Source organism: Ctenocephalides felis, unplaced genomic scaffold, assembly GCF_003426905.1.
Source record: "Ctenocephalides felis isolate EL2017-DRISC unplaced genomic scaffold, ASM342690v1 CF-g0.4_SCAFFOLD_03570, whole genome shotgun sequence".
Lineage (NCBI taxonomy): Eukaryota > Metazoa > Arthropoda > Insecta > Siphonaptera > Pulicidae > Ctenocephalides > Ctenocephalides felis.
The window spans coordinates 3,836,048-3,863,505 of NW_020539724.1; the positions used below are offsets into that span (position 1 = coordinate 3,836,048).

Below are 27,458 nucleotides of genomic sequence, written 5' to 3' on the forward strand. Positions count from 1 at the left end.
CAATTATTGCAAAATAATGGTACACTTTTATAAATTGCTAAATAATCAATATAAATAATATTGCACTCAATTAAAAATTGAGCTATGATACTGAAATAATTCTAATATTTTAAATTCATAAAAGTTCATATACAAGAAAGATGTTAAAATGTAATAAAATCTTTGTTTAATTATAAACAAAACAAATTTATATATAACACCTTTGCTGATATATTTAACATTTTATTAGTTCTATAAAAATTGTTATATAAAATTTTCTATATCACAATTATTTATGTTTATTTTTCTTCGATTGTATTCTTTGATATATAACACAAGAATCTTCACTTAATTTATAAGCTGGGGAGTCTTTTTTATCCCAAGATAAAGGACTGATATTATCCCAAGAAATAGTATCCATGCATATATTTAACTTTGAAAGAAGTTTTTGAGAAAGCACTGGTATTATTGGCCAAAGAATTATTCCACAAACTCTTAATGTCTCTAATACTAGATGCAAAACAACATCTAATTGATCTTGATTATTAAGCTTTTTTAATTCCCATGGTTTTTGATGTTCAAAAAATGCATTTGCTAAATGTATAGTTGATATCGTCGCATCTACAACTTTGTAGTAATTATGATCTAAATAATGTTCTTTGGCAATGTCTAGAATAAACATAAAGAACTTTTTAAGTTACGTTGTGTAAGTTGATTATTGTGATATAAAATACCTGGAAGGTTTTCCACTGATTTAGTTAATTTTTCAGCTAGTTCATTATTTTTTACAATATTTTCAAAAACATCTCTGTGCAATGTTGGAAATTGTTGATCAGGATTTAATACTTTTCCACAGCATCTACTTAATAAATTTCCAAAACTATCTGCTAGTTCTGAGTTTAAGATATTTTTTATTTTTGTATCACTATAGTCTAAAAATTCATTTACAGTATTAAAGTGAAATATTTGATAAATATTAACTGATACTGAAATTTAACATACTTCCATCACTATGCGCTACACCTTCTCTGAGAAGAAAATACCGAATACCTTCAGCACCATATTGATCTATACAAGAATTTGGAGAAATGACATTATTTTTAGATTTAGACATTTTATCCCCATCCACAGTCCAATGTGCATGACATAATATTGATTTTGGAGGTTCTAATCCAGCAGCAATCAAAAATGCAGGCCAATATATGGCATGGAATCTAATAATTATGCATATTGAATATTATTATTCATGATTTCCAAGTAGTTACTGAACATATTCTGTTAATGTTTTTGAATGAATGCAAAGTAAATGTTACTTAATATAAGAAATTTAACTAAAAATGTTTACCATATTATATATAATGAATTATTTCGTACTTCAAAATATCTTTTCCAATAACATGTAAATCTGGAGGCCAGCAAGATCTGAATTGCTGTCCGTCAGTATCAGGATATCCAGATGCTGTTAAATAATTCACTAAAGCATCTAACCAGACATAAATGGTTTGAGTTGGATCACCAGGGACTGGTATACCCCAATACACTCTATTTGTTGGTCGAGATACAGATATATCTCTTAGCAATTCTGAACCATTTATCCAGTCATAAACCATTTTGTGGTACTTCTTCGGCCTTATAACATTTTCTAATTAAGTACAAATAGTTGAAAAATATTTATGATTTTATAATATATCATTTTATGATTTGTTCTTCAATTTATTTAGACAAAATGTATAAATTAATTGAAATTATTTCGTATAATACTCATATATGTATTAGATACACACAGTTCATCTAAAATATTTGTGTATTACTTCTCACTTACCATTTTTTAACCAATAATTTAAATCATCATAAAAATTGCTTAACTTGAACATATAATTTTTTTCTTCGGTCCATTCTACAGGATGGCCTGATTCAACAGAAACTTTTATATCTTTTCCTGGCACTTGAATTAGCTGAGATTCTGTTAAAAAAGTTTCATCTGGAACACAATACCATCCACTATAATTTGTTGAAAAAATGTGCCCTCTATCACTTAAACGTGTCTGCAATAATATTTTGATTAAAAACCTTGGTCATTGTGCAATTTTATTATTTTATCCACACCCAAAATTTCTCAACAGCTAGCTTGTGTTTTTCATCTGTAGTTCGAATAAAATCTGAATAATGAACACCGAAATCTTTGAACATAGAATCATATTCTTTAGATATATTGTCACAATAGTTTGCAATTGGCAATTTAGCTTTTTGAGCCGATTGTTGAATTTTTAAACCATGTTCATCGGTGCCTGTAGAAAATATATTGTTTTTACCTGACAATAATCTTTCAAATTTACTTGCTGCATCACATATTAAAGCTGTATACAAATGCCCTATATGCGGTGCTGAAAAATGAAACTTTTGTATTGAATTATGTCACATTTTAAGATTGATCTTTACACCTTTAGCTTACAAGCATTTACATAAAATATAGGGCTAGTGAGAAAAAATGTCTTTGATCCAGCAGATGCAGAAGAGTACATATTTATGAAAGTTCGAAATGCATTTTTATTTTGTAATAGCATTTTATCGGTATGAATTCATAGGTTATATTTTTAGTTTAGGTTATATTTTCAGTTAGAACAGAAGAACATGAAGTGCTGTCAAAATTCAAAGTTAGCCAACATAAAAATATTTTTGTTAACGGTGAAATGATTTAAATGACTGTTCACCAAATATCTGAAATGCAAAATAATAATAATTAAAGATCTTATTATGATCCCTTAAATTTGTTGGCCTATTTTTTATTTGACATCAAATAAAAACATGATGAAGCGTCATATATTCATTTATTTATTGTTTATGGTTGCATTATTATAACCTTTTATATTTCATGCTAAAGTTACATGCTTTATGAAATATGGCCCTTTCAATTTTATTAAAATATTATTTGAATACTTACCGATTGCTTCATACAACTAATAGGTTATTTCAAGGCTCCTCAGTTATCATGGCATACACTTTGCGAGAACCTAGGAGTCTAAATGAAAAAATGGGCAAACCATTAGTGATTTTGCATGGAATGATGGGTTCTAAGCAAAATTGGAATTCTATATCTCTCATGTTGAAGAACGGTTTAGATCATTCCAGAGAGGTAAATTTGGGTAATACATATTCAAGTATTAATCACTACAATAATCACAATTCGTGAATTCTTAGTCAATTATTTTATTTTTCTATCCTAATACCAATCTTGCTTATCACAGATATACATGATGGACATTCGAAATCATGGAGAATCACCCAATGTTCCGGAGCATAATCAAGAATTAATGATACAAGATTGTCTTCATACTTTTAAGCATTTAAAACTAGAAAAACCGATAGTTCTTGGCCATAGTATGGGCGGTCGCATTATGATGCTTTTAGCTCTAAAACATGTAAGAATCCTCATAAATTATTATTTATTATTAATTTACTAATCGTTTTCCTACAATTGTGCCCTGAATTTCAATAAGTCGATAATAGTGTTTACTTAATTACCTCAAGATTGTGTAAAATTACAAATTCAAATATACAAAATATAAAATCTCAATATTTTTCTCTGTAGGAATCAATAATATCTGGTTTAATTGTGGTAGAGATGTCTTATCACTCATATTCGGACACTCAAGAGCTCATGATCGAACTTGCTAATTTTATGAGGCAAATAACATTTGAAGATGTGAATAATTCTCTTCCTCAAGCCAGAGCAAAAGCACATAAAATACTTGCACAGAAAGTCAAAAGCAAATTTATGAGAAATTTTTTGGTGCAAAATATTTATAAAGATAAAGATGGGTTTGTTTATTTTACTTTGTATTAAACTGATATATTAAAAACAATATTGCTATATTGTATTATTACTTGGGGGTAGTAATTTTTATGTACTAATTTATGTATAATGTTGCAGAAAAATTAAATGGAGACTTAATCTGGAAGTTTTAGGAAAAGCAAAACCTCAAGGCTTTCCTGAATATGCATTCAAACTAAAATATCCAGGTCCTTGCATCTTTTTAGGAGGAAATGAATCACATTTTGTTCAGTAAGTCAAGAAATGAATTATCATTCATAATTGATACCACTCATACTTATTAAATTACATAACTCATAATAATTAAGTTAATTTGAATAGGAAAGACGATCTTATTGTTCTAAGAAAAATGTTTCCTCAGGCTGAATTATATATTTTAGAAGGTGGTGGTCATTTGTTGCATGTAGATAGACCTAGAGAATTTGTTGCCATTGTTACAAATTTTCTTAATAAAATGATAAAGCAAAATATTTGAAAATAAACGTAGAAAATGGATAAGAACAAAATGTACATATATATATGTATATATTTACTTATTTTTTTCATACAAATATATTAATCTTGCATAATAATTCATAAATATTTACACAAATTAACATTATTTAAATACATTTCAATCTAGAACTTACTCTACACAGGTAACTATTTCTCATCATTGATTTGAAGTGAATTAATATCACACAATTGTTCACTAATAATCTCCATTTCACTAATATCATAATTATCAGTTGCTGTTTGAAAAGATAAAATAAAAACTAGCACGGATAGCAATGTAAACCCAATTATTATATGTTCACTTTTATCCGCATTGCTTCTCATTTCTTCATATCTCTTAATTCTATCCATCTGTTCTTTGCTCTAAACAGAATAAATTATTATAAAAAATATCCTAGAAACACAAATTTAATTCCAAATTCAAGTTTTTTCAAAATATATATAATAGCCATATAAGTAAAATTAGCATTTCCAAAAGCATTTAACTTAATGTTTCACTCAAAATTGAATTTGGTAACATGTAAATAAATTATTAAGACCTACCTTCAATTTTTTGTTAAAATTATGAGCATAATGACTTTTAGACCATTCATCAAAATTATATATGGGCGTCCGACCTGTTGGGGGAGGTGGTTTAGCACGATTCGCATGTTGTTTATAGAACTTTGTCTGAGCATCATCTTCTGACTCTGGTCCATCAGGACCAGGGTGATGGCGTAACATACCTTTAAATATTCAATATACCTCTTAGACTTAAAATTGGTAACAGTAATATAATGCATATTATTTTAGAAGATAAATTATTAAAATGAAGCAATTATACATATAAATATACCTTTATCATATAATTTTCTAAGTTTAATATTTCCTAAAACTTCATAAGCAGCTGTTATATCCCTGAATTTCTGGGCAGCCTCATCGCCTCCACTATTTTTATCGGGATGGTATAACATAGACAACTTATAATAGGCCCCTTTTATCTCACTCTGTGTAGCCCTTCTCGTAACTCCCAGAGAATCATAATGATTCACAGGTTTGTTCAAAAGCCGTGTAAACAAATGTATTGTTCTTATTTGATTGTAGTACAAATTTTTTGAGCTGAGCATATTACTTAATATTTAAAACTTGTGACACATCTTATATTGTGGAGAAACTATAATTATATTAGTTGCACTATAATGTTGTTGATATTTTAAATATGAGTGAAACAAATACAAATTATAACAGAAAAATTAACGAAGGAAAGAATTATGACCGTAACACTGACATTGACGGTTCTTTCTAACCTCAAAAATTTATGTAATTTGTGGAAAATTTTTGGCAGATATAAAGCATTTTAGAAAAGACGAAAAAATCTATGATTCCACTTAATGCCATTATACGCTGAAACATGTGATTATCATACCAATCATTTATCTACATATATATATATATATATATATATATATATATATATATATAGATTAAGACATATCACCGAAACTATTTGAAAAAAAAAATCAAGATCCATTACAAAAACGTCTAAATTAAGTTACACTTTTATTTTAAAATAATTAAAACGACCTTAATCTATTCACATTAAATTTCCATATTTTTTGCTGTGGTGGTCTACTACTTTATAAGCCGGTGATTTCCTTATTCTCGCTCCTCTTACAGATGCACCATACAGAATTAATGAAGGCATTCTTACTATAGCACCTCGACCAGCTAATGTATAATGTCTAAAAGATGCCTTTTGATCAGGAAATGGTGTGACTGATATCCATCCCGCAGATGATAACAAAAAATCTAAATTTGAACAGATTAATTATTTAAAATGCTTATTTTTAATGTATTTCTAATTAAAAAAATATTTGAACCTGCAACAGCCTTTTCTCCAGATTCTCCTACAACATTAATGACTTCATCACTTGCTTTTAAACCTGGCCAGTGCTCTAACCTTTTATCTGAACCGTGAGGTATCCCAAGCACAGGCGTTCCTAAAAAACATTTGTATATTTCATCAACATCCTCTGTTCTGCATATTAAAACTGGTAAGGATTCAGAAGCATAGACTGAGAGCCTGAAATAATGTGTTACAATCAAAATATAATTATTCAATTGGATGAATGATAATAAAAATAAAAAACTGTTGATTATAAGATTATGTGAATTGTTAATCATAAGATTACCTTATCGGTGCATTGCCTTCTACATAGTCAAGACGACCCAATCCTGCTAATAATACTGAATAATTCGGCTGAATACAATAATTTCTAATTCTTATAGTTTTCTTTGGTAATGTCATTAGTATTTCATCAGTAGTTAATAAATCTAAAATCTATATAGAGATCAACATCAGATGAGTAAAATGAACATAAAAAAATACAAAAATATTGATTTTCATACCTGATTATCATGCATAACACCAGGTGTATCATAACACCATTTAGTCTCTCTAAATTCTCGATTCCTTTCATTAATTCCTTAAAATAATTCCCTATAATTATAAAAATGATAATCTTACAGTAAATTCTAATGATTTACCTGTGGTTTCTCTTGCATTGCAAGATTGTCTAACTGAAAACATATCTTTACTTTCTTCATTCGCTAAGTTAACTCGAAATGTTTGACCTATATGTCCAATAAGTGTGACTGGATTTTTAACTCTTCCTTGTGTCATTTGAAGTTTTCTTAATTCTTTTTCAGCTTTCAGTTCCTGGCTTTCTTTTTTAAGTCTCTCATTTCTAATATACATTCTCATACCAGAAGGCCGAAGTATTGGAAACCGGAGCATGTTTAATGTGGTGCCTTGATGTTAATAAATAGCATTAAAATAGAACTTCTCAAATCAAGCATGATAAATTTACCTGGCCAAGGACTAGCAGTAGCGCGTTGTATCAAATCTGTTGCTTGAAACTAGAAAAACAGAAAAAGAATTGAAAATTTAATGGATATTTACATAAAAACTAAACCCAGAACTCTTTAACACCTTACAAAAGTCACTTCCTAAAAGAGCATTAAAAATTGTGCTTTTTCCAACATTAGTACATCCAATGATGTATACATCTCCTTTGGTACCCCATTTTTGATGAAGTGTTGTAATCAAGTTCTCAATGCCATAACCTGTAGTAGCTGATACTAAAGTAATATGTTTAATATATTTTTCATCAAAACCTAAAAAAGCACAATTTTAATACATAAACAAATGATATATTTCTGGCTTAATAATATTATTTATACCAATTTTTATTACAGCCTCCTTCAAACAATCTTCAATTCGTCTTAGATATCCACTTGAATCTTTGGGAATCAGATCTACTTTATTTCCTACAATAAATATAGGTCTATTCTTGCCAATCAAATCTGATAAGCCAGGCCATATGCAGCCTGGAAAATCTAAAAGATCAACCAATAATACTATAAGTCCAAATTTATCCTTCAATGAACTTAAAAGAGTATTGTAGTAATCTGGTTCTACTGTAAGATTTAATGCAATATTGTAGTTTTTAAGAAAATGGCATCGCTGACACGTAACTCCCTAATAAGAAATATATAATAAAAAAAAATGTTTGTGATAGCACCGTTCACTAACAAGACCATTTGTATAATTTGCTGAATATATAAAATACCTTCAGATCATCTTCACTTTTTCCTTTGTATAGTTCACTAGGCAAATAACCAGGCATTCCTGTTGAAACACAATTTAATAATGCACCGCAGCCACCACAAGGAGGCCCTACTCTTGTATAATTCGCATCTGTAATAAAAATTAGATTTTATGGAGATTTTCAACCCATTCTCCTAGCAAATATAATGCTGTAAGCATTTCAACAATAATGTTGAATAGAATAAAGAAATTTACCTGGAGTACCATAGTTTTTTATATCATCTGCACCTTCCTCTTCAAGATCATGGGCATATGTTTTATAGTCTGTCATCCAATTATGATTAATTTTCTCAAATATTTTATATTCATCTTTTTTTTCTCTGGTATCGTCAATGTCAGATTCATTTTCACTGTTTATGGAGGTTTTTTCTTTTAGTAAATTATTAGAAATATTAGCATATGGTAAATACACATTTTCTGTTTTCAATTTTTCATTTTGATCATCATCAGGTTGCTCATTGTCAATAGATAAATCTGGATTTAAGTATTTTAATGATATTGGAAATGGACGAATGTTATCTTTTTCTTTATTTTTCATGGCATCTAATTTTAACTCTAAAGCTCTATTTTTTCTAAAGCCGAATTTCATAGTTCGACTCTCTACATAAGAGCTAAATAAAATCTTTTCGCTATAATTTTCAATTAATTTGTCTATATGTTGCTCCTTAGAAAGTTTTCGAGGATCTTTGCTCGAGAACCGCCTTATAACTTGTCCTATATCGAATAATCGTGGTTTCATCATTGTAAAGATTATAATTTAAATCTTGAATTATAACATATCTTTATATTGTCTAGAAATTATAACATTTTCAGAACTTTTTATTTATGATTGTATCACTAACCTAAAAATTGCACAAGATGCTGGTGTTGCCATAGATGTCTGAAATTACAGGGTTACCACACTAGTAATAAATATCTTTATTACTTAATAAAAAATAACCGTTAGATTAAAGATATTTAAATATAAAGTCGACAATATAATTTTAAATTTTTAATGTAAAGTAATACTAATTTGAATAAAAAGAATAAACTTTATTCAATTATAAATTCATCAAAATTTTGTTTGATGATAATTTTTCAGGTAACTTAGGTTAAGTTACTTATAAATTAATTCTTAAGGGCAGCATACAGAGTTACTTATAAGTTAAATAGAGTAATAAGGTATAAGTTACCCAAAAGTTAAGTTAGAATTTAAATGTGAAATAATACTAATTTGTATAGAAAGAATAAACTTTATTCAATTATAACTTAAGTTAAGTTAATTATAAGTTAATTAGTAAGGGCAAGCATAATTGGGTTACTTATAAGTTAAAACAGAGTAATAAGGTATAAGATACTCATAAGTTAATTGATTTTATATTAATAAAAATTGGAAAACATAAATTAGCTTATAAATTATTATTTTTATATAAAACTGATGTAATGCATAAATAAATATTTATTGAATTTGTGAAACATAAAAGTATGTAGAAGTTATAGAATTTATAACAGAGCTAGTGAATAGTCTTTTGCAATCATTTATTTTTATAATAAGAAGTGATTATTAGGCATTAAGAAAATTAATGCAAACAATTTAGCAAAAGCTATTGATCTATTTATAAAAAGCGCCCAACTTGGATATTTTGTAAGTATTCTGTCTTTCTATATTATAAAGTCAAACAATTTATAAAAGTGGTTATGCAATATTCGTAGTAAAGTATCTAATTAAAAGTATCAAAGTAATTATTTTGCAATATCTACTAACACATTGAAAAAAAATTAACTCATAGATAAGTTTTTTGGATATATTCCATCTTCTCTATAACATAAAACCAAACAATATATAAAAGCTACTATGTATTATGCAATTAAGAAAAAACGCCACAAATGGATAAATTTTTTTACTGCGTTCCATCTTCTCTATATTATAAAACCAAACAATTTATAAACATTATTATGCCATTTTTGTAGTAAAATAACTGCTAAATACATTACGATAATAAAATTGTAAAACGTTTTAGCAAAACAATACGTGTTAAATACGATAGAAAACTCTTTAAATCGATCATAAAACGTCTGATAAACAGACGAACATAAGGTTGGCATGTTAGTAGAATTAACTTCGATCTGTCTCTATCTTGCCAAAAACCTGTATACATACATTATATATAAACTACTATTAATACTATTGTAGTAGCTATAAAAATAATTATTCTTCGATTTAGTTTTCATCTAAAAATAATATTAATCTTAATTCTTCGCGTTCTAATCAGTTTTAACATCATCCAAAAACAGCTTTTTCTCATTAACTTTTTAAATAATAATCAGAATATCAAGTATTATTTAAACTATTGGGATGCAATAAAATATTTATCTATAAAACTATAAGAGTTGTCTCTTAATATGTACATAATCACAAACATAAAACAAGTATAAAAGGATAAAGAAGAATAAAAGAAGGTCGAAAGAAGTGTACAAGAGATAAAAGAAGGTTAAAAGAAAAATAAAAAGTATAAAAGGATAAAGAAGGATAAAGAAGAATAAAAGAAGGTTAAAAGAAGCATAAAAAGAACGAATAAGAATAAAAAAGAATGAAGAGGAATAAAAGAAAGACAAAGAAGGGTTAAAGAAGGTTAAAAGGATAAAGAAGGATAAAGAAGAATACAAGAAGAGTAAAAGAAGATTAAAAGAAGCATAAAAAGGACGAATAAGAATAAAGAAGAATAAAGAGGAATAAAAGAAAGACAAAGAAGGGTAAAAGAAGGTTAAATAATAAATACAAATATAAATTTATTTTCATTAATTAGATTGTAAGTATTTTCTAAAAATATTAAATTAATAATACTTTTTTACATATCTCTACTTATTTCACTTAGAGAGAAATAATTACACCAGAGTCTGTAGCTTGTATAATATATAATTATACCATAAGGATCACATGCCAATGACGTGATGTTATGATTCATGTATGAGTATAAATATACAAACTCATTTCCATGTTTAGCAAATTTGAATAACAATTAAACGCTCACACTTTTTAATTCCTGATACTGAATGAGTATAATGTACATGTGGTTATAAATAGAAGCATTCAATGTGTTGGAGTATATTTTTTCATATATTTATACAGATGCCAAATGCAAATATGAGTATAGAACGACACAAGCACGCAGTACAGATTTGTTTTAAGTACGCAGCAATATCTCAAGAATCGGTCTTAAATATGAGGAAACTGTTTAATTATTTATTTTATTAAAATCCCGAAGAAGTTTATTTTTGCCAGAAAATTTGATTTGCTAAATTCATGTTTTCTCGACGGATGAAGTCATTCTGAATCGCCTGATATCAAAAATTGGAATATGCATGTGTGTGTATATGTGATCTAAAATTTGACCTTTTCCCAAAAACGTCGTTAGTTTTGCGTGAGGATCCACCAAGCGGTTTTTTACAGTTAAGAGAGAAGTGTAAAAAAATTCTACAATTTCTCAAAAAAATCGAGCCCATTTTTGATTCAAAAATGGCTGCACCGATTTTTAAAATTTAAAAGTCATTCGATGTAACTCGGCAAGGACTAGCGTTTAAAAGTTTGCGCGACAATCGGTCGAGCCGTTTCTTTGTAATTGACAAAAAAGTGTAAAATTCTACGTTCACGTTTTAGCCACAAAAAGGAGATATCTCTGTTTGAAAGATCTTAGTTGAAAAATGCGTTGATTAGCATTTGGTAAAGATCAGCCGAGCCGTTTCATTGTAGTTAAATGTTGAAAACATTTTTTTAAATCTTTTTGATGAAACTTATATAATATAATAAACCAAAAATCAGAAAAAAAATTAATTAATTAATACAATTACATATATTAGAAGTATGTTTAAATTACATCAATTGGAAATCGTATCGATTATTTTGTAGTGAAAGCAAAATGTTATTTTCCGAATAAACAGTTGAATAATATACCTAGTTAAAGGCAAGATCTTAATAGCTGATTCTGAATTCTAATTGATTACGTTAATTATGTATACATATCGGGAACATAATGCAACTTGCCTTAAGGCAAAATTTTACTAACAACTAGTTAATCAAAATATCTAGTTAACTTCACGTAGGGTAAGTTATAGTAATCGTAAAAAAATCGAAAATTAAAATTTTCATATATCTTTACGTTTCAAAATCTTCTGAACATTTTGGCATACCTTAGAAAAAATGGATGTATGTGTGTGTGTGTATGTGCGTGTATGTGTGTGTGTTCGAATACAAATTTTCGTCGACGATTTCGGAAACACGGACGAAGCGATTTGAATAATTCAAAAAACATTCGATTCGTATTGATAAGGAGACGTGCTGATTAGTTTTTGGCATTGGCAGGTCTAGCCGTTCCGAACGGTAACTCAGTTTTTAAGAGAATGGAGCGTCCGATTTGAATAATTCAAAAAAACATTTTACTTGTATTAACAATATGAAGAACTGATCAAATTTTCATGAAGGCAAGTCTAGCAGTTTCGGAGATCTAGTAAAAAAAATGCCATTTGACGGTCAAAAATGATCATTAGACATATGCACATCAAATTATCAGATATTTTATAGAGATTTTAACAATAAGTATAAATTTTGTTTACATTCCAATGGGTTCCGTACCAATGTTTACGCTTACGCGCTTCGATATTTCGTCTTTATGCAGTTAAAGCAGTACGATTGCTTTGAAAAAAAGTTCAGAATTTCCAAAATATTTCAAAATAAATGATTTAAGATAGAATGATTTAATATGGTTCGAAATTCTATTAAAAATTTCAAATCATTGATCAACTTTTATTGATTATTTTTAATCACTCGAATTTTAAATTGCGGTACGGGAAGTTCCAGCAATTTGCCTTAAGGCACGATGCCTTAATTGCCTTAATACAGAATTCCACTTACAGCTAGTTTCAAAATAAATCTATTATTTCCCTCCTATCGATTCCGCCCGTCCGTTTCCTCCAGAAGTCTTCCCAGCACTACACATGTACTATTGTCACAATGCGGATAGTTGGCAACTTGTTGCGCGCGCCGCCGTATAGCAGTGTTGTCTGCAGGACGGGGGTTTTGAATTTTGAAAATGACGCAGGGCTGCGTAGCAGGCTCTAGGGGTAGTTCTCGAAGGGATGGGGAGATTATTGCGGGTATGTTCGTCCCCGTATTGCGCCCAGTGCCTTGCGCAGGTATGTCAAGGCCGCATTATTAGTTGTTGTCAGAGGTACTGTAAAACGTGCCTCGGATGGAGGGAGGATGGAGGATGGAGTTGATATACATTTTTGAAAGAAATGTTATTAATGAATTTATTTGCGTACAAATGGAAAATAATAACAAGCAAGACGCAGTATGTCTGATCGAAGAAAGCAACAAATTAAATTTCGTTCAGGATCAAAATTTTCATGGGTTAAGAGGAATGCCCATTGTGAATTTTGTTTTCAATTATGAATTTTTTATCAAATTAAATTTTGACCATAAATGAAATATAATTTGAATTTTTTGTGTCTGCAAATTATCACTTTTATGATTTGTCATAAATATTGAAACTTGCTAATTATAATTTTCCAGTAAATTCTGGCTTCAATAGTAAAAATATCTCATTTTTTTGTGATTACGTAGATACTGATGACCTATGAGAAATTATGTCATATCTACATGGCATACATATCTTACATACAAGTAAATTGAATTCAAAACTTACTAGAAAATTATAATTACCAATTCTAAAAGTAATGGTGATCATCAAGGACGACAACAAATTAGATTTGTTTATTTCATTTTTAGATATGACTTATAGGTCATCAATCTCTGAGTAATCACAAAAAATTTGATATTTTCATGATTGAAGCCAGAATTTACTGGAAAATTATAATTAGCCAGCTAAGTCTGATTTTTGACAAATTATAAAAGAGATAATTTGCAAATTAAATTTTATTTATGGTCAAAATTCTCATAGGTCATAATGAATCTCGACGTATTTATAAAAATTTAATAAAAATTTCATGATTGAAGACAATAATATGTCGAGCAAAGAAAGAAATTAGATTTCGTTCTTGGTTTAGTTCATTTTTAGATATGATCAAAATTAATAATTCTCTTAGGTCAGAAATCTCTGCTCTATAATGCACGTCTGATAATAAAAATGCATATTTATGTCAAATTACAAATATAATAATTTTGTTTGAAGTTCATATAATTTTATCTCGAAGTTAATATAATTTTGCAGAAGACTTTGAAAGTAAATAGAATTCTGCAGGTAAATAGATATGGGGTTATCTTCAAAAAACGCTACGTCTTAGATAGAGATCTATATATTATATATTACAGTTACAAATCATTACAAAGTTTAAAAAATACATTATTTTTCTATAATCATTTTTTTAATTCAATCTATTCCGCGAACTGTAAGATAAAATAATGAGCAGGGGTTCTATAATCATGAATGTAATTTTATATAAATTTATTTGCAAATTTGACTTCACAAGTATTATCAGCAGAAAGTAAGAAAAGTAAAAATAATAAGTTATATTATAAAAAAATATCTAACAATAAAATATTTTCATCATGCATATATAAAACTTTTATTTATCATTATATAATGCAAAAATGTGATGAAACATAATATATATATATATATATATATATATATATATATATATACACGTCTATATGTTATGACCTACATACAAGATTTGTTTTTTATAACGGAGCTTTACAATGTAACAGCAACGCGTTCGAGCCGCATTAAACCGTGCGCACTCTCGAGCTTTTGACGTAGCGAGGAGCTTTTGCCGCGCTGCGCTACGTTCCCGCGTCGTCTCATTGCTACGACTGGTAATAGGAGAGTTAGAGGCACAAATGTTATATTTCAGTAAGTTTTTAAAAAATCAAAAATTTTACAGTTTTTTTACGTAACTAAAAATACACGTGATGTTTGGTTTGAGATGGGGGGTAATTTTGAATATCACCAAAAATCACCAAGGGGAGGGTCTAAAAATCCTTAAAAACTCGCTCACGTCATTAATGGACGCCCCCTAAAAAAGACTCCATTTGTATAATTATTATACGAAATTATTTTAGCTAATGCGCTATTATTTTAGTTAATACTCTTATTATTGTTTTATTAAATACAAAACATAATATAATTAAGAGTAATGATAATAATTGTCATAAAGTCAGGATAAGTTAAACTATGTTAATATAATTACATGGTAATAATTACGTTACAAAACATAATATAATTAAGAGTAATAATTGTCATAAACTCAGAGGCATAAATATTACTTTTAAATAGAAGAAACAAAATTAAGTTATTTAATAACACATTTTTCTTATTTGTTCAGAAAAATAGAATAACAACGATTTTCCGAATCTTTTTGCAAATCTTGTAGAAATCCAACAGTAAAAAATTGTAATTTATATATGCTATATATCATCATTTATAATGGTTTATATCATCTTTTATCATTAAGTTTTTAGTAATTTGAACAGAACCTAAAATACCACTGAATTTAAAATTTTCGAATAAAAATAATTTAGTTAAGCCACGCCATAAACGATTTTAATTTTATTAAAAATTAATTTTAATTTAAGAGAGAAAAAATATATAATATTTATTACTGTTAACAAATATATTTATTCCCTATTTTACAATTTACCCCAGAGTTTTTAATAATTTGAACAAATCTTCCGAAAATGTATTTTGATACTGTAACTATCCTATTATAAGCCGAATTCCTTGCAGGGTAACCCTCGCTAAGGGTTTACTCAAACCAACCCCTAACTCTGTGATTTCGACTGGGTAATTAATGCAGGCAAAACATGCCACAAAACGGGTTGCATGTATACGAGTATTTTGTATAACGTCTACATAAAATAGAAGCTAATTATTTAGTTAAATTATTTTTTCATAATTAAAGCAGTATGAGATTTTTGAATACCACAGTTTTGAAACAAAAGCATAAAAAATTACCTTCATTTTATTGAAATGCCTGTTGCGTCAATTGATAGTTTATAACCGTCATTATATTTGTGTAGGAGAAGAATTCGTGAAATAAGTTATTCTAATCACTAAGCAAATTTTGGTAATATTAGAATAATATGAACACATCCGTTTTACACAGGTTTCAAATTAATTAAAAATTATTATATTTGATCTATTTTTAAGATTTACACTTCGCACCGTAAATAACGATAAGCAATCTTATCACAAAATTTTAACACACATATATGTTGCAGATATTTTTAATCTTTTAATTCATAGCGTCAAATTACTTATTGATAATTTGTTTGAAATTCATATTGCATAACTAAGAAAAGAAAACATCACAATTTTCCATATATATTGTGGCAATACTTTTCCGAAACGACTTGACCGATCTTTATGAAATTTTATATTCAAATTCAGTATGATTGAATATCGGACAACATCTATTTTGTATAACTTTAAGTGTTAATTCTTAGCCACCCTTAAGATTATTTGTATTTTTTTTATTTTATTTTTTTTATAATTCGCAACGAAAAAAACACATAAAGCCCTAAATTTTCACCCTCGTACCAAAAACCCATATTTTGTAAGTGATTTTAGTAATCAATTAATATTTTGTTGTACTTTCAGTCAGTAAATGTTTTTGTCTGAATTTCGATTCTCTTGAGCTTATAAAAAAGCCTCAATTTAGTTACAAAAAGCAAAAGATTTCTATAAAGGGTCAACTCAGTAATATTAATACCGACTAATATCTTTGCTATGTATATGTGTGTATTTTAAACACATATTTAGATACAATTTTTAATTTAAAAGGGATATTTTAAATTGGAAGTAGATTTATGCTGTTTTTTCCTTGAGCATGATGAATGGGTTTGCTGGTTGAATTGGCAATAAATAGGCAGCATAGAAGTAAAAATTTAAAAATTCAGATAACAATAATATTGTTGACCTATCATATATTTTTTATTATAATTTTATAAATTGTCTATCAAACTGTGATCTATCATATATGACATCAATTTCTTTGAGCTTTCTAGGTTTTGTGCTTTAATTACGTTTAATAGTGAGTTTAGTGCAAATTGATGGTTAAAGTATATTTTTTCTGAGTATTGCCAAAAAAGGTTTCAAAGATCTGAGCTATATAAACTTTATTATCATTGTGTACAAAACGATAGAGCCATTGTTAAGTAATAAAACACACAACCATCCAGCACTTGACGCAAACCACGCAAAGATATGAAACGTTGGCGAAATTCCTATACAATATCAAAGTTATAAAATATATCATATAAGCCAAATTCAATATACTACATTATAATATAATAATAAATAATGTAGGTAGGGGTCAATATTCGATAACAAGTCCCAGGACTAGGACTCTTAATTAAATTATTAAAACTGGCGCAGTCAGGATTCTGGTACTAAGGGCGCAAATCTCTACTAATGACCCAATAAATTCTAATTAGGATAAAATCTTCTTAGAACTAATGATTTTACCTGTCGTGATATATTACAAACTAACCAATATTCTTTTAAATATAATTAATAATTATTAATTAAAAATGATAAAAAAGTCAACAAGTACCTACAGGTAAATGTGCATGATGTATTATTATGAATGCGTTGTTTAGATAAGCAACGTATCAATTCTTATCTCTTTAAATATTTAATATTTATACAAGATTATCTTACATATGTCAGGTATGTAATATTTCGGCTTAGCTTTGTGTATCACAAAAAGTCTGATCTGATCAAATCTTTTGATGGTCCGATGAGGGAGGAGGCTAAAGCTTTCTCAAACATTTAGATGAAAAAATTATGGTGATTTATTTAATAGCAATCGAAACATAGATTCTTAACATAGTGTTAGTAGAAGCAACTCAGCGATGATGAGAAATATTATTACATTGTCCTAATAGTAATATTCAGCTTGACATCAAGCCGTCCGAAACGGAATTAATACATTGATACAAAAGGTGCAAGACCAAAGTTCTTAATACAAAGCCACGAAGAATCTCATGAATTTAACTAATAAGTCAGTTATGAAATTTGAGTTATAAATTATAACTTATAATAGATGACCTTTTCTTGAAGCTAAAAATTGTGATTCATTTTGGAGGATTATAATAAAATATTATACTGAACAAGCCTAAAAACATTGTCTAATAAAAGTAAACGTACAAAATGGATCATAATGCCATAAACATAAAAATAATAAAACATTCCCAAAAGATATAAAATATATTTTACGTGCTTTGCATATTCCATAGCAACATTAGACCAGAAGACAAGCAAGAAATATAAAATTTGTTTTATGAATGAATTCTGATTAGAAAAATTATTATACAGCTAAATATTATATTCTTCAATGTAGGAAGAAAAAAAGATCTAATAGCATTCTCTTTATACGTATACCTTCTTTGTTACTTCCTGATTTTTAAAAATAAATTATTCATATAGAACTTTTCCTTCTATATGAAAATATGGCTCGTGTATCATTTTCCGGCCTTCTCAAAGCCATTGAGAAAAATATTAAGTTCCCTGAATGGTAAATTTTTTATTAGTATAGGAAGATTTTGATAAAAAAATATTGTTTTGTATATATACATTTCATAAAATTATATATATATATTTACATTATGGCTTATATTTTAGTAAAATTAGATATAACTGCCGAAGAAACGATCCATTAAAGAAATGTTATATTATGTAAAACATCATTGGGCAAAATAAATCTGCCAAGGAGTCACGGAAAAGAACATTAAATTTGTAGTTCATTATAATTAATGGCGCCAAAAATGATGTCCACGTAATTTTAATTAATTTGAGTGGGTTTTGAGTCGGTACATTAACCAGGAGCGTTTATTATAATTTATTACATAGTACTTGATTTCGTTTTAAAATACTGTTGGGCAACCAAATTATTTAGTAAGAAAATACTTTTTTATTCTGTTTAAAATGTATCAAATTAGTTTTTATATTTTACTTTAAGTTTTAGTGATTCTCGATTTATTTGGCTATAGAGTCTTGGATTTTTTAATAGATTTTATAGACATTAAAAAATCTATTTAATATTTAATTAGATGGTATGGACAACAAATTTATTCTTACCATATAAACTTCATTTAGTTTTGGAAAAACTTAAATAAAAAAAATATTTCTCTTCTTCTCAAATCATATAAATTTCATTCATATAAATAATTAATCAGTTCCAGTTTAAACTTTTATCTCCAACGGAAACATGACGCATACAAAAGATTAGCATCCCATTAATCAGGAGAAGATTCTCACTATTAGATATTGTGGACAATGTTAAAAATGGCAAAAAAACGTTTAAAAAACAACAAAAAAGTGAACTTTTAATGATAATAATAAATTTATCATACTATAGTGCGCTGGGATATATTTAAACAATCACCATCCCATTCAGAAGAAGATTCTAGATCCGTAGCTAAGAAGGTCCATCGCCGATATCTCAAAAACAAGTGAAGTTAAGAATTTTTTTAACAACAATATTTAAAAGTAGAGGAAAAAGCTATATAACCAGCCATCACCTTGATTCTTACACAAGAGATAGTTAAATAAATAGTAAATATTCGAACTCTGCTGAAGATTGTTGTCTTTAAAAATAAGATGAGGACATTGGACTTGTGTGTCCCATTTTATACTGCCATGGGGTAAAAAGAACCAGGAGGCAAATTCTTGAAGAAAAGTAAAAAACAAACATTTCTACAATGACGAATTAAGAGTTCTTCTGAACATACTCAGATAGTCGTTTGTTTGATATATGTTATTTGTTGTGGTATAATTGGTTTGGTTTTTAAAATATAATTGCTCAAAGTCAAATTGGGCATAATGAAGAAAATATTAAAAATAATTTAATCGCATGCAGATTAAATAAATTTAATCGCATTAAAGAATTCACCATACTATCCTGCGCTAACGAAAATGGAAAATGGTAAAAAATTATGACCAAAAATTATTAAAAAATGAGGAAAGTGTGAAAATTTAATCGTATTAAAAAATTCATATTACTATCCAGCACTGGGGTATATTCTCCTATTGAATGGCTAATTGTAATGAAAAGTAGCAGTAATGTCGTAGTGAATTTGACGCAACAACGAAAATAGCCTGCGCTGCATTGTGTGCGAGGCGCTTATCTTCGCGCAGCCTGGTTATATATACATATATAACCAGGCTGCCTATATATATATATATATATATATATATATATATATATATCACCAGGAACGCGTGTAGCAAATATACATTCAACCATTCTATTCTGCTCACATTTACACCAAATTAAAACAGACACATGCATGATCGCTTTGTTTGCAAGCCAATAGGGATAGAGGACAGTTTCCTCAATCCTGCTTATTGCCAATCTAGAGCAAAATTTATAATAATATTATTCGATTGCCACTATTTGTATTTCACTATCGCTAATAAAACTAGTGGTATATGGCTATGAGCTACGGTTTTGTACTCATAGACAAAAGAGATATAAAGGAGGCACAATCTTAGCCTTTATTAGGGCAAATTGCAGGAACCTTCCAATCTATAAAATATTTGTTGAATAAAGTTAATAAACAAAGTCAAATTTAAATGCTGATAGAATAAAATTCAAATGAAAATAAATAGAACCAAATATAACTGAAGAAAAATTTAACAATACATATGAAATTTATATTATATAGGATCAAAAATATTACCATTGACATTGTTGCAACAAATTTGTTGCTATTCATTTGGAATGCTTTGCATATTAGTACAGAACTCTTAAATAACCCAATAAAAATCATTTAAATTACTCAATTAAATTAAGAAAGATCACATAGAGTAGAGTGAATTCACATCGAGTTAATCTTATAAGCTGATTTTGTTGCAATGAATTTGGAACACTTTGCATATTAGTACAGAAATCTAAAATAATCCAATAGAAGTCCTTTGAGTTTTGACTTTCTCAATCAAATTAAAAACGATCAAATAGAGTAGAGTGGATTCACATAGAGTAATTTTACAGCAAATCTTATAATTTTATTTAAATTACTATTAATTTAGATTACTTTGCATATTAGTACATAAATCTAAAATAATCCATTACAAAACCTTAAAGTTTCAAATTACTCAACTGAATTTAAATAAAATCAAAAGAGTAGAATAGATTTACATAGAATAAATCTAAGTGCATAAATCTAAAATAATCCAATACAAATCTAGAGTTTCAAATTTCTCAATTAAATTTAAATAAAATTCAAAGAGTTGAGTAGGTTCACTTAGAGTAATTCTACAGTAAATTTTAAAAACATTTAGAGAAATATCATTTATTGCTATGAAATTTGATACTTTGCAATTTTTAAATTTATTAAATGTATTCATATTAATGAGAACTCTGTAAAAAAAATATCTACCTTTGTATCGAATGATTTTTGAATCATCCAAATCTGTTCAGACGTTCTCTCCAAAATGTCCCTATAAAGAAACTATTTTCTCCAAGAATTATGAAAAATATGAAGCAAAATTAGGAGATCCCGGTGATTTTTTTAAAACAAAAAACAGCAAAAGAAAACACGTTTCTACATTCTACAATAATGAATTAGCTGGGAGTTTTACTGAACATAGTCAGATAGTTGTTTGTTTGATATGTGTTATTTGTTGTGATATAATTGGTTTGGTTTTCACAATATAATTGCTCAAAGTTAAAAGTTCACCCTATTGTAAAATAAAATTTCAATTTCGCTTTTTTGAAATTCAGCAACTTTCTCTATGAGAAGTAGAGAATAATTATTAAAATCATCTAATAATTATTAAGATAATGTTGAAAAAAAAGCAAGGCAAAAAATCTCCCTCCCAACTAATTTTATAACATTGTTGCTAAAAAAAGGAATATCTGTATATCTAAAAAAATGTATATGACTAATGTAAGTGTATACAAAGTCAAACAATAAACAATAAAAAATGTTGAAAAGGCCCACCGTTGTCTTTTCTTCAAACTAAAGTTCTAAAGTTTTGTAAAAACATTCAAAGGTGTTTTCCAAACAGTGTAATACGATTATTATTTTGAACTACAATTCTATATGTTTAACTTCCTAGAAATGTAATAACATATATATATGTATAGTATTTAGTAATAAAATTTTCCTAATCATTTCTATGAATGTCTCTATCTCAAACTAGCTCTGAGTAGTATCGTTTGGCATTGATATTGAATTTTTTTTAAGAAAAATACATATGTATGAGAAAATATCCAAATAAGACTATATCAAACTAGCAAACCCGACGAACTCCGTTTCGCCACAAGATGGTTTCGTGAGAAAGATGAAGAAATTTTTTGTTTGTTTTATATTTGAAAAGGAAAAATTTGATTTTATTACACAACAGTAATGAATTTATTTCGATTACAAAAATGAAGGGTTTTTTAGATGAACTTCTGTAAGTAAATGAAAGTGAATCAGTAAATTAAAAACCACAATGTTTTGTGGTAAACCACATTTTTTGTTTTTTGGTCTGACGTTAACACAAACAAAGCGAATGGTTTTCCAACTCGTGAACAGGCAACGTATAACTGCCCATGTGAAAAACAATGATATTCTAAATAATCTATTTGAAATTTATCTCGCAAACACTAAGCGATTGGCCTTGCGACTTGTTATTGCGAACGCAAGGCGAACTGGAAATTGCAATCGTTTGAAGTCAAACGGAAGATCAGTCGGAATCATTGGTATGTCACCAAATCGCCAGCAATTTTTGATTGAATGGTGAAATTCAGTGCGTGTACATCATATTATTCTTTGCGGCAAGAATTGCTCGTTGACTTAACCAAGCATAATTCTGATAATTCTCACTAATGTGATTAGTCGAATTTTTAATTACGGTGCGTGAAGTTCCAGCAATTTGCATTAGGGCACGATGCCATGCACCACTAAGTTTTCTTAGCTATAAACCTTGCGGAGCCCAAGACCTTTCCAACGAATGCAAAATTGTCGAAATCGGTTCGTGCGTTCTGGAGTTATTTCGTCAGGAAGGAAAACCCGACTTATTTAAATATATCTTCTTATATATAAAAATGGATCGCAAAATGTGTTGGTAAGCGCATAACTCAACAACGCCTGGACCAATTTGGCCAATTCTTTTTTTAAAATGTTTGTTGAAGTCCAAGGATGGTTGTTACGGCGAGAAAAAAACGAATAGTTGCCGGGAAAACCCTAAAAACAGCCCTTTTGTTCTTTAATCGAGTAGGCAACGCAATTTGTAAAAAAAAACATGATCTATGTCATGACATTTTGTGTAGTTTTTGATAATCTAATTTTGAATATATTTATATAAACATAGAAATATCTTTCTATTAATCAAGCTATATTGGCAGCCAAAAACATTGATGTAAATTAATTAAATTTCAAAATTCAAGAACAAATTATAGGCGAATCATTTGATTCGGCAACTAACCAAGACGATCCACCGGAGTTTTTAAACTCGCTGGATTTGCTAGGATTGTCACCTCACAATCTTCAATTAAAGGTTGAATCGGCAATTATAATGTTGCGAAATATCGACCAACTATATTCAAAGGATAGTATAAAGCAGAAGATGTTCTCGCACCATGCATCCCAATGCGTTTCCAGTGCGTTTATGGTATCATCAGGAGTTTATGGTATCATTAGGAGTTTGTGGTATTAATTTAGATAACCTATGTTTGTTTGTGGTATTAATTTAGAAAAACCCTACAATGAAAATTGAACTGATTTTTTAATTATGATTTACATTATTAAAATTACTTACTTTTAAATGCTTATAGTGTTTTATTTAATTATTTTTAATTCACACCGAATTATTACCAGGGTGACGGTTCTGTTCAGGATAATTTTTTGCAAAGAATAGAAAAAAGGTAGGCACAAAACACCGCCACATTACAATTTTTTTTGACAGGACGAAGTCTGTCGGGCCGGCTAGTATAAATATATATATATATATATATATATATATATATATATATATATAGAAGATAACTTATAATCATTGATAGAAGAATGATATGAAGAATCGCCCCTTTACTTGAGAGAGATAAAATGTACCAAGTAATCGTGATTTATATGTAAAGCTCTAATTAATATTTGCTGTAAAACATTACTTGATAATGATATGATACCAGTGATGATAAGCAATGATGGGACTGCTTTTGCTTTTTACATCAGAAGCAGTGATTGAACCTGGTTGCGCTCGACTCCTCTACTGCGGGACATTGCTCGGGCACAAAGTCAGACAATCGGCGCGGCCGCGGCGCTGAAGAGCAAGAGGGCATCGCTGTGCTGTGCTAGTCCGGAGTTCTGGTGTTAGTCACGATCGTGTGCCAAAGCCGTTCAGAATAGAGAACAAGAACACAACGACATTCATTTTGCATTGTTCGTGTGTTCATTAAATATATAGTTAGCTCACTGGAAGAGCAATGATAGTGGCTCGAACCGGGCATTACGTACAAGTTCAGTGTGTTATCGTAAACAATCTCAGAATTCGCTGAAACCGGCAGATTTTGAAAAAAGTGACACAGCGCAAAAACGCGTAAGTCCTAATATTACATTACTACTGCACCCAATATAAAATATTCTTTCTCTATCATTTATACTTGTTCCAAATTCTTATGTATGTATATATGAGATTCAGTCTTTAATAATTTATATATGTGCCTTCAAACTAGAATCCACTGAAGATGACATAAAACTATGTGTCGAAACGTATGAAAAAAATAAAAATGTTTTAAAGTCATACAAGTATTTAATTGATGTATTGCCCTGAAGACTGAATCTCACATATCTCAACATCAAAATTATAAAAATTTGACATATATATACACAGATAAAAGAAGAGTATACATATATATATATATATATATATATATATATATATATATATATATGATTTAGTAGTTAATTTTGATGTTGAAATATATGAGTGAGTTCTTGAGGGCGATACATCGATATATATATATATATTAGGGTGGTCCTTAAAATGGTCATTTTCCAATTTCTTCGCTCCCAGGGGCTCAAATGGTAGTAGATAGAGCGCAATTCAATCAAAGTTGTGTATGAAAATAGCATGGAAAAATTTTCAAAAATTTTAAAAATGTTTTTCAGATGTAATTTAGCGAACAAATGAATGAATAAAACTCATTCATTTGTCGCTAAGTTATACCTAAAACATTTTTTTTTAATTTTCAAAAAATTTTTCATGCTCTTTCCATACGAAGTTTGATTGAATTGCGCTCTATCTAAACGTCTAATATGAAGTATTAAAACTTTCAGAGAATTGTTTTTTATCAATTTGGAACCATTTGAGCCCCTGGAAGCAAGGAAATTCGAAAATGACCATTTTAAGGACCACCCTAATATAAGGTTGTCAAATATCTCCCTTCCGCCTTTTTGTATTATAAACCAAGAGCAAAAAAGCGGAAGGGAGATATTTGACAACCTAATATATATATATATATATATATATATATATATATATATATACACTGGCGTCGGGTCCAAATTTTTGATGGGTGGGCTCGTTTTTTTTAGATAGGCAGCCAGTAGTCTCGTTTTTTTTTTAGAGATATTAGCCCATATAATTTTTTGAAATTGATGGGTGGGCTGAGCCCTTCCATCAAAATTCATGGGTGGGCTCAAGCCCACACAGCCCACACGGTTCCGACGCCACTTATATATATATGGTAGTGCAGGGCACAAAGTTCCAATTTGACTTTGAGCAATTATATTGTAAATTTACCCAATTTTATCACAACAAATAAGACAAATCAATATCTGACTATGTTCAGTAAAACTCCCAACAAATTCATCATTGTAGAAATGTATTTTTTATGCTTTTCTCCAAAAATTTATAACGTGGTCCTTTTTACCCCACCCTTGGGTAAACTGTTATATAGGTCATATAAAAAAACTGTTGAATTTAACTTAAAATTAACAATACACACAACAAATTTATCATTGTAGAAATGTGTTTTTATGATTTTCTTCAAAAATTTGTAACGTGGTCCTTTTTACCCCACCCTAGGATAAACTATTATATAGGTTATATAAAGAAACTGTTGAATTTGACTTAAAATTAACAATTAAATAACGTATACCTAATATGTAGTTCTATTCAGGTCCTATAAACTAAACAACAGTGCTCCAAACCAAAACAACCAACAACTAAACAAAACACTTTTGTTATAGATTTTTTTTACGCCGTAAAAATCAAGTTAATGGCTGGTTACACATCTTTTCCCCCTACTTTCAAATATTATTGTTGAAAAATTCTTAACTTTACTTGTTTTTGAGATATCGGTAGTGGACCTTTTAGCCCCGCTTTACCCCATATATGCATGTTGCACATCTCTATATCCGGATTTATTCAATATATTTGTAAATCTACATTGTCAGTATTTCTAAGGTATCTTCCAAGGCTAAGTCCTTTATTTTAACACCGTTTCAACTATGTTAATCTTATTTTGAAAATGCACACGCAGCACACAAGCACATAAATATATATATATATATATATATATATATATATATATGCATGTATCGAATGTACTTCTACTAAATTAGAAATGTCTTGCAGAATAATTAATTTGATGCTTTTGATTCTCTATTCTACTATTTAGAATATTCTATCAATTTAGGGTATGCAAATATGAAATTGTCCTACAGATCCTATTAATTTTATTTATTTATATTAATTAAATATTATTCCAACTTGTTATCAGAACTTTACACATATTGTTCGATGTAATAAACAAAAGAAATGATCCATTTCAGCTTAATACATATTTGAAGTACATTATTATATTGTCCTAAGTATTTGCAACCAATTTCTTGCTTTAGAATAGAGTAAATTGTGATCAATTTAAGGTAATTAATAAGGTGAAAATATTCAATAACTTTAAACGACGTATTAGATATAATTAATCAAAGATCTGATGATCTGCTTTAGTCTTATCTGGGGTAAAAATGGTTAAAATATCGTAGAACTTTGCAACCGATTTAGAATAGAGTAAGTACTATTTCTTGCTTTAGAATATAATATATTGAATACTTGTCATCTAGTAATATGTACTTTAATAACTACAAAACAACAACAATAAACAAAAGAAATTATCTGCTTTATCCGAAAGCCCCCATTGGTAGAGAGTGTAAATTTGTCCTAACAATTTGCAACCGATTTCTAGATTTAGAATAGAGTCAGTACTATCCGGAAGCAATGGTATTTACAGGATTTCATTAGGAAGTATAATTTGTTTGCCGAATAAAATCAATGTTTTGAAGAAAAATAACAATGATAAATAACCACATTGCTTATTTAATAAAAACTACATAGCAACGATAGGGACTTCGATCGCAACTTACAATTTATGCATAAATTGTATCATATACGTATTTGTAATAACGGACAATGTATTTGCGTTGTGACTAGATATGTAAGTTTTTTATAGAGACCGATTTTTATTATTAAACTTATAGACGTAGATATGTATTCATTCTATTCAACATCACTT

The 27,458-nt window shown here is 28.5% G+C and overlaps 4 protein-coding genes across 4 annotated transcripts; 1 reads left to right on the forward strand and 3 right to left on the reverse strand.

The window, feature by feature from the left end:
- Positions 1–208: 208 nt before the first annotated feature.
- On the reverse strand, positions 209–2,587 carry LOC113382962 (methionine--tRNA ligase, mitochondrial). The gene is made up of 7 exons (XM_026621219.1): positions 2,432–2,587; positions 2,086–2,363; positions 1,802–2,024; positions 1,354–1,621; positions 982–1,193; positions 714–911; positions 209–648 (listed from the first exon to the last, which is right to left on the reverse strand). Exons 1-7 carry the CDS (start codon positions 2,541–2,543, stop codon positions 269–271), a joined length of 1,671 nt encoding a protein of 556 aa, XP_026477004.1. The 5' UTR covers positions 2,544–2,587; the 3' UTR covers positions 209–268.
- Positions 2,588–2,968: 381 nt separating this feature from the next.
- LOC113383090 (protein ABHD11-like) lies at positions 2,969–4,286 on the forward strand. The gene is made up of 5 exons (XM_026621344.1): positions 2,969–3,112; positions 3,225–3,398; positions 3,569–3,771; positions 3,911–4,042; positions 4,133–4,286. Exons 1-5 carry the CDS (start codon positions 2,969–2,971, stop codon positions 4,284–4,286), a joined length of 807 nt encoding a protein of 268 aa, XP_026477129.1.
- Positions 4,287–4,443: 157 nt separating this feature from the next.
- On the reverse strand, positions 4,444–5,563 carry LOC113383262 (dnaJ homolog subfamily C member 30-like). Its single transcript, XM_026621512.1, has 3 exons — positions 5,142–5,563; positions 4,850–5,031; positions 4,444–4,669 (listed from the first exon to the last, which is right to left on the reverse strand). The coding sequence occupies exons 1-3, from the start codon at positions 5,410–5,412 to the stop codon at positions 4,454–4,456; spliced, it is 669 nt and encodes a 222-aa protein (XP_026477297.1). The 5' UTR covers positions 5,413–5,563; the 3' UTR covers positions 4,444–4,453.
- Positions 5,564–5,874: 311 nt separating this feature from the next.
- Positions 5,875–8,740, reverse strand: LOC113382891 (nitric oxide-associated protein 1). The gene is made up of 10 exons (XM_026621139.1): positions 8,151–8,740; positions 7,918–8,045; positions 7,529–7,826; positions 7,278–7,462; positions 7,156–7,204; positions 6,833–7,096; positions 6,695–6,771; positions 6,478–6,626; positions 6,166–6,368; positions 5,875–6,094 (listed from the first exon to the last, which is right to left on the reverse strand). The coding sequence occupies exons 1-10, from the start codon at positions 8,695–8,697 to the stop codon at positions 5,880–5,882; spliced, it is 2,115 nt and encodes a 704-aa protein (XP_026476924.1). The 5' UTR covers positions 8,698–8,740; the 3' UTR covers positions 5,875–5,879.
- Positions 8,741–27,458: the final 18,718 nt, after the last annotated feature.